General features: G+C 28.9%; 1 protein-coding gene across 2 annotated transcripts; it reads left to right on the top strand.

Moving 5' to 3' along the window:
• The first annotated feature begins 3499 nt into the window (after positions 1-3499).
• LOC108342877 (DUF21 domain-containing protein At2g14520) lies at positions 3500-6976 on the top strand. 2 transcript variants are annotated; one of them, XM_017580762.2, is made up of 11 exons: positions 3500-3923; positions 4325-4401; positions 4543-4626; positions 4873-4986; positions 5116-5202; positions 5409-5548; positions 5641-5728; positions 5941-6014; positions 6089-6213; positions 6389-6654; positions 6737-6976. In XM_017580762.2, exons 1-11 carry the CDS (start codon positions 3746-3748, stop codon positions 6779-6781), a joined length of 1278 nt encoding a protein of 425 aa, XP_017436251.1. In that variant the 5' UTR covers positions 3500-3745; the 3' UTR covers positions 6782-6976. The 2 variants fall into 2 exon arrangements, with proteins under 2 accessions (XP_017436251.1, XP_052734878.1); XM_052878918.1 differs by lacking the exon at positions 4873-4986 and having other exon boundaries at positions 3502-3923.
• The last annotated feature ends 1333 nt before the right edge of the window (positions 6977-8309 follow it).

Here is an 8309-nt window from a genome sequence, read left to right on the forward strand (position 1 = left end):
TGATTTTGAATTTGACTAAAAAATGAGAAAAAACACTAACGAGAGATCTATTTTTAGATGGATTGGATATGAATAAGAGAGGTACTTGTTGATAAATGGAGAAAAAAATGTATTTAGAAAAAACATACATGTTATGTTAATGTTATTAGATTTTAAGAATTTAAATTGATGTAAACTATGCGAATCAAATGCGAGTTAACCATACAAGTTGACCATCAAATGCGGATCAAATGCCTAAAGATCAAAATACTTAGTTCATCCCATACTGTTATCTTTACATAACATATAATTATTTTGTTATTTAATGTTTGAAAAATATTCAATATATATAATGTTTTTCTATAATTAAATGACACTAAAAATTGAAGATTAAATTAATATTTTATCTAATTAAATGAAACATTTTAACATTAAGAAAATACTAAATTGAACAATTAAAAGAAAATAGGAAAAAAATAATATATATATATATATATATATATATATATATATATATATATATATATATATATATATATAAATAAAGAAGATTCCATATATTTTGTGTACACATTTGATTTTATTCTTTAAATATATTTTTCATCAAAATAAGTATTTATCAATTTAAATTTAACTATTTGTTTTCAGTTTAAACTTTTTTTAAAATTTTAAACTATAATATTTTTTATAATAAAAAATAATCTGAAAATAATAATTTACAAAAATATTATTTAAACTTACTTTTAGAATTACAATAATATTAATTTTATTATTTTCCGTTATCAAAAGAAGAAGAAAAAAAGTAAACACATGATATGTATGTTTTCACCCCTAATTGATAAAAAAAAAGGTTTAATAGGTTCGGAGGTCCCTATATTTGTGGGTTAGTTTCAATTGGGTCCTCCAATTTTGAAAGTGATCAATTTGGTCCCTAATTTAACAAAATTGAGTCAATAATACCCTTTCCGTTAAATGCAATGGACGTCATTAACTTTTTAAACATGTGGTATGTTGAAGCATCCTTTAAATAAAACTGTGCCACCTGCAAATAAAAGGATGTCTCAACATGTCACATGTTTAAAATGTTAACACCGTCCATTATATTTAACGGAAAGGGTATTATTGACTCAATTTTGTTAAATTAGGGACTAAATTGATCACTTTCAAAATTGGAGGATCCAATTGAAACGAACCCACAAATATAAGGACCTCCGAACTTATTAAACCTAAAAAAAAATTGAATGCTATGAGTTTGTCCTCCCACCCAAAATCGGAGAGTTCCGTATTCAAACTGACTTAATTAGATTTTAATCATGAGAGGATAATTTTCTTCTTCGTCTTTTCTCTTTTCTTGAGAGTAGCAGTTTAGAAATCAATGAAGCATAAGTACGTAAAAGAATAAATAAATTCAAATCCTACCTACTTGAGCTAGTGGTCAACCATCAAAATAAGGGCTAAATAACAGCAGTAATATTCTGATATGAAAGATAAGCCTACTTATACTAGCTTTTTACACTGTTGAACGTTTTTATTTATTAGTTTTATTTCAAAACTTTGTCTAATGGTATGCTAGTGTCTAAAAGTACTTATACTCTATATTTACATTATGTATATTTTAAAATTTATAAAACAAAATTCATTTGATTATATTTTTCTAATTTCGACAAATCTGATATAAACAAACAAGAAAAATATTTAATTCAACAATTGTGTAAATAAAACATTTTTATGCAAATTAATGTTGATGGTGATGTAACATTGTAGAATTTCTTTTGTCGTTTATTTTTTATTTTCTTGGCCTATGTGTAGATTTGATTCAAAGGGTTTAATTGTTTTTTGTTGGGTCATGTGTAGATTTGATTCAAAAGATGAAACATACGTTGTTATCTAAATCAATATTTTGAATAGGGATGGCTCTGCCTCTTTCATCTTACCTCACCTTTCATTCACAATTATTGTTTTTTTGAAAAACACAAATAACGTCATCTTTCACATTTTTAATAATAAACAACATTTTTAACATTAGATTATCGAAAAAATATTTAGAAAGTTTTTTAAATTGATCTATGGAAGCATTGATTTAAAATCATTCATTTTCTATTTAATAAGAAAATTTATAAATCAATTGTAATTGTAAAGTAAATTAATAAAAAAAGTGATTTTTCTAAAATTTTGTCATGTTAATTTACGATACTTGTAACTACATTTGGTAACTACATTTAGATTAAATCCAAAGTTTTGCAAAAGAAAAAATCGTTTAACAATAAATTTGTTACATTGAGTTTGGTCAACAAACAAGTTTGACCAATACAATTCGAGACAAAATAAAAAATAAAAATTTTATTTTCTCTACAATTATTTAGCTCTTTCTTAATATTAGAAATAATACAATATATACAAATTTACAATTAATTTATTCGATTTTTTCCTTTTTTTTAAGATGAACTTATGTACTCATATATACAAATACTTTATCCTATTCATCACAAAATCTTAGTTCAAATCTTTTATATTCGATAAAAAAAGTATTTTAAGATTGTTTTTTTATTACTATTCTAATTGAAATAGTTATTTTCCTTAAAAAAATATTAAAAATTTTTCAATATATTTATAACAAAGGTTTTATAACACTCCCTTCTTCCATGACATTTTTCTCTTTCATGTTTATCAATCTTTTGCCTGTGTTTGTGTTTTTGTCCTCCCATGTGCTTCTATCATCAACACTTCCTTCCACCACTCCTCCCTTCATCACTTTGAAAATTGGTAAACCATAAATGTGTTTTATCGATGATAAAGTGTTGTTCTTAATAAGTATGACTTTTGGATGATAGAACTCTTGATTATAAAATAAACTTATTTATAGTTGTTGAGGTGTAATTTTATATTTGTATTATTCATACATTACTAGTATTTTTCAAGAGTGTGGTTAACTTTATATTTCTATTATTCATACATTACTTGTTGAGGTTTACATATATTTTAAATTAGGAAAAATTAATATAAGATTTATATCATATATAATTTATTTTTTATCATAATACAAGACATAATTAATTTATTAATCTTAATTAATAAGTTATGTATTGGACTATAAGTTATATGTTTGAAAATAAATAACTCTCTGTCGATCCCGTAAGTATTTCACCAAGAAACATTTCAAACATGTTTTTCAATATAAAAAAAAAAAGAAGCATTCTTTTTAAAGAAGCACGTTCAAAAGAAAGAAGCATCCCTTCTTTCTGATTTCACTGTTGATAATGTCCGTTCACCTGTTCTCTTTATTACATCTTCTTTCCAACAAGTAGTGGGACGAAGAACATTAATTTACCAAAAGGAAACAGAAAAAGAATCAGAACCAGGAACAATCTCGTATTTATGTTGTTCGTGTCTGCATGAGTAGTAAAGGGGCATTATCCAACGCAAGAACACACGGCATCTTTACTAAAATGCCAACTTGTGCTATGTGGGTCCCTTCTTTCGCAAGCTACATAACGATTCGATGACTATGATCTCTCACCGACCTACCCACATAGAGGGTTGTGTTTGAGTAACTCTAGTATTCATTTTGGTAACAGTCTTCTTTCGGGAAAAACCACTCTCAAACAAACCCAACATTCGTCTACCTTCTATCGCATTCCATTTATTAAACAAAACCATTTTTTCAACATAACTTGGACACCCTTTAAAGCTATGGAGGTGTTGCTCTAACTCTCGCTAGGATTCAGACAAAAGAACATCATCAACAACATAGTCGAGAGTGGTTTCAATGGCGGTGGAATACAAGTGCTGTGAAACTCAGTTTTTCATGCGGTTACTGATAATTGTGCTGCTTGTGTTGTTTGCTGGAATGATGTCAGGGCTCACTTTAGGACTCATGTCCTTGAGTCTGGTTGATCTTGAGGTTCTTGCCAAGTCTGGCACCCCTCAAGATCGCAAACATGCTGGTATTTTCTCATCGTAATCAAAACAGATATCAGTTCTTTGATTTTTGTTTTTTGTTTAAAAAGTTCAAACCATCTACTTGAATCAAAGTTAGAACATTTCAACTTTAGTTCTTTACCCAATTGAAAAACTGAAGCAAGGTCGGTTTAACCGGCTTTCTTGAAGTGACACTTTAGTATTAGGAAGGAGGAACAGTAAGCAGGGAAGAAAATTAAGTCAAGGGTGCTGGGTGATTTGTAGTTTTAATCATAGTTAAGTCTTTCCCCTCCTAAGGTACTCGGAGACTGAGTGTTATTCCTAATCTGTGAAAGCTTTGTCACTGAAGAAATAGAAATAACATTGTTATAGATGTTATTATTGAATCTAGAGCTGTTTTAACTTGCTTCTTTTTTTGTCTTTACAGCGAAGATATTGCCTGTTGTCAGAAATCAACATTTACTGCTTTGCACCCTTCTAATTTGCAACGCTGCAGCTATGGAGGTAGAACAAAAATCATGTGTTGGTGTGTATTTTATCAAATGGTTTGACTGACCCCTTTGATCACTCATAGACAAAAAAAGAAATGAAATGGTTATACCAAAAGATTCAGCTAATATTTGATATGGGTGTTTCTTTTGTCAGGCACTTCCTATCTTTCTTGATAGTCTTGTTGTTGCATGGGGTGCTGTTCTGATTTCAGTAACATTAATTCTCCTGTTTGGTGAGGTGAGAAACTTTTTTTCTCCTTGTATGTTACATATAACACATGCATCTGGTTAGGAAAGTCAGAAGCTCATGTTCAATCAAGATTCCTTCATCAGTGGAAATAATAAGACCAGATCACTAGAAGTAGTTGATGTTTTTTATTTATAGCATATATTTACTAAACATGTGACTGTCTTAAGAAAATCTTTGGACTTAGCTACTCTGCTTGCAGTGTAAAATTGTTCTGACGTGTTGACTTGTATGTAGATTATACCACAATCAATTTGTTCACGGTATGGTTTAGCAATTGGAGCAACAGTGGCTCCAGTTGTCCGTGTCCTTGTGTGGATATGTTTTCCTGTTGCCTATCCAATTAGCAAGGTGATATACAATTGTTAGTACTTTTTTAGGTAGTTTTGTTCTAGTAAACATGGATCCAATTTAATTCGTTAATAATTGATTTTCTTTATCTCCTTGATTTTCTTTTGTTCCCTTTATTTGGTTTTCCAGTTGTTGGACTATTTGCTGGGGCATCGACATGAAGCACTTTTCCGTAGAGCTGAGTTGAAAACACTTGTAAATCTGCATGGAAATGAGGTCTGTATCAGAGCCTTTTTGATGTTTTGGACTGAGCATACATTGATTCATTTTCTTTTGAAGTTGAAGGCTTGTAGTTTTCTGTGCTTATCTTGTTAATTCATTAGTGTGCTCCACTTTACCACCTTTTACTTCCAAATTCCAATACTGTGAATAATGTCACCAAGGATAACCCTATATTTTTTTGTGGCTATGTATTATATTAGGCTGGAAAAGGTGGGGAACTGACACATGATGAAACAACAATCATTGCTGGAGCACTTGAACTCACTGAGAAGACAGCCAGTGACGCCATGACTCCCATAACTGAAATATTTTCCATTGATATTAATTCAAAGCTTGATAGGTAAATGTGACTCAAAAGCTTATAAATTGCAAACTACATTTTTGTATCTTATGAAGCATTTTGTCATCAAATCCAATGCTTGTTTTAAGCAGGGAATTGATGAACCTAATATTGGAGAAAGGGCATAGCAGAGTCCCTGTCTACTACGAGGAGACTACAAACATTATTGGACTTATCTTGGTATGAATTGAGTCTCTTGTTTTTATTCAAGCCTTCATTCAACAGTCTTTTTTCCATCGTGTGAAAATTTGCTGCATAAACTACCCTCGGTTTTGCACCAACTTCTCTGAGCTTCAATCTGTTAAATTTGTTTCCAAGAAGATTATTACAAACTTAATAGGATTCATTGCATTTTTGCTTTAACTTTAAGCATGCAAACATCTTACTTTCAGGTCAAGAATTTACTGAGAATTGACCCAGAAGAAGGAATAGCGGTGAAAAGTGTGACCATACGGAGAATACCAAGGTATTCTGTTTATGCTTTGCAAGTTTTAAGGAGGATTATTACGACCACTGAAACTACATTACATATAATTACAGGGTTCCAGAAACTATGCCACTGTATGATATTTTGAACGAGTTCCAGAAGGGCCATAGCCACATGGCTGTTGTTATCAGAAACACTGACAAGACAGATCAACACTCTTCTAACAATAATGCCAATGGTAATCATATGCTCAAATTAGGCTAAACTAGTGATCTATACATAATGCGATCACAATCAGTGATTATCTAATGCTTAATACTAAAAACTCTTGTTCATCTTGTTTCAAATTGAGAATTTCTTTCACATCATAATAAATGCTCCCTTTCTCTGTGATGAATGTGAAATGAGCACAGTGAGAGATGTGAAGGTAGATATTGATGGCGAGAAGACTCCCCAAGAGAATAATAATCTGTTGAAAAGCAAAAGGTCACTCCAAAAATGGAAGAGCTTTCCAAACTCGAATAATTCGAACAGGGGAAGTTACAGGAGCAGAAAATGGTCAAAAAATATGTACTCAGATATCTTGGAAATAGATGGAAACACACTTCCAACACCACCAGAAAAAGAAGAAGCTGTTGGAATTATCACCATGGAAGATGTCATTGAAGAGCTTTTACAGGTACTAAGTCATCAAGGCCAATCTGAATGAACAATTTCATTTGCTCTTGAAATATTGTATTAACATCAATTTCTCTGCGTAGGAGGAGATCTTTGATGAGACCGATCATCACTTTGAAGACTCGTGACAACGATCTTTCAACAGTGTCTCACCTTAATTTCACATACTTATCTTAGATTCATAGATGATTATTACATTAGATAATCAGAAAACTGTTGGGGGTGTGAATAATTGATGTGATAAGAACGTGAGAAGCCCTTATCCATGGTAGAATCTATTTTTGTTAATACGTTTACATCAAAATTATTTTCCTTTTTCTTGATGTTATGTGTATCAACATCATTGTATTTTGTTAGTGACAACAAATGCAGTATGCGACATACATACATACGTTGCTTGCACTGATTTGAGCTAGAATAATTCATTTGGGCACATGCTATTAGAATCTTGCTCTATATATTCAAAGATGAAAATGATTTAAAGTATCAATAATTTTGATCAATATCTTGAATATAAGATGGCTGAAACTTGGATAAAATAATTATATATTTTCAAGTTATTGAATTGCATTTGTCTTCTCCTTTTGTTTGTACTATTGCTATTAGTAGAAGGCCCTGACGTTTTCAAATACTTGTTGCAAGGTATTACTAATTGTAAATATCAGTGTATTGAATACAATAGTTGAATTCAACCTTTTAAAATGAAATATATTAGACAGCATGTACCAAAGGACAAAGACACACGTTTCTTTAAATTAAAATATTAAACTTAAAATACAGGAATGTAAATTTTAAAACTAAAAGTTGAATTTAACATAATTTTAACATTTATTAAGGAAGTCTAATTTATTAAAAAAAATAATAATAGAGTAGGGGTGTATTTATTCCAAGAGTTAAGTATAGAATAACTTGCTCTTGATTTTTTTCTTCATTTCATTTTATATTGATTGTTGAGATTAATTATATAATAAATGTATTTAATTTCTCCTAAGAAAATCTTAATGTATTTTTTCTCTCCCCTTTATTAATATATTTTTAATATTTATTTTATGATGAAGAGAATATTATGAAAAAAAGGTTATTAGTAAAGAAATCACATGTTGAATGGGATGATGCCCGACTGAAATTATATGATCACCTTAAGTATGAATTTAAGAAAAACATTTTTTTAGTTGTCTTAGTGTAGGAGTTTACGTATAATGGTAGTATAAATAGTTCTTTTTGTTTTGCAGGTATAGACTCAAATTTCTTGTAAGTTATCATACATATGTAATGTTTATTTTAATAGTTTTACACTATTAAGAGATGTTACATCAATAATATTTATTTATATTTTAATTAATTTTTTAATAATTTAAAATTTAATTGTTTAAAATATTAATTAGTTTTTTTTATAGATAATTATATGATAAATAAAAAACATAATTTATATAAGCTATTTACTTAATTATTTTACAAGTATTTTAATCTTTTAAAGAAACTATGAATACAAATATTATATTAACTAATTACAAATAATATTAATAAAATAAATAATACCTTATATTTTCAATCAAAATAAATGTCATATTAATATATTTCTATTATAATTTTGATGCAATAAAAAAATATTAAATATTTTAATTAAAATATTTAGAATACATTTTGAATAGAAAT

The sequence above is a fragment of the Vigna angularis genome, chromosome 6 (assembly GCF_016808095.1).
Source record: "Vigna angularis cultivar LongXiaoDou No.4 chromosome 6, ASM1680809v1, whole genome shotgun sequence".
NCBI lineage: Eukaryota > Viridiplantae > Streptophyta > Magnoliopsida > Fabales > Fabaceae > Vigna > Vigna angularis.

What these genes read in the sequence shown, in the direction of transcription:
- LOC108342877 (XM_017580762.2), top strand. Translation starts at nt 3,746, where the DNA reads ATGGCGGTGGAATACAAGTGCTGTGAAACTCAGTTTTTCATGCGGTTA. An exon ending in TTGCCTATCCAATTAGCAAG is followed by an intron (nt 4,987 to 5,115) that starts GTGATATACAAT and finishes TTGGTTTTCCAG; the next exon opens with TTGTTGGACTATTTGCTGGG. An exon ending in TCATTGAAGAGCTTTTACAG is followed by an intron (nt 6,655 to 6,736) that starts GTACTAAGTCAT and finishes TTCTCTGCGTAG; the next exon opens with GAGGAGATCTTTGATGAGAC.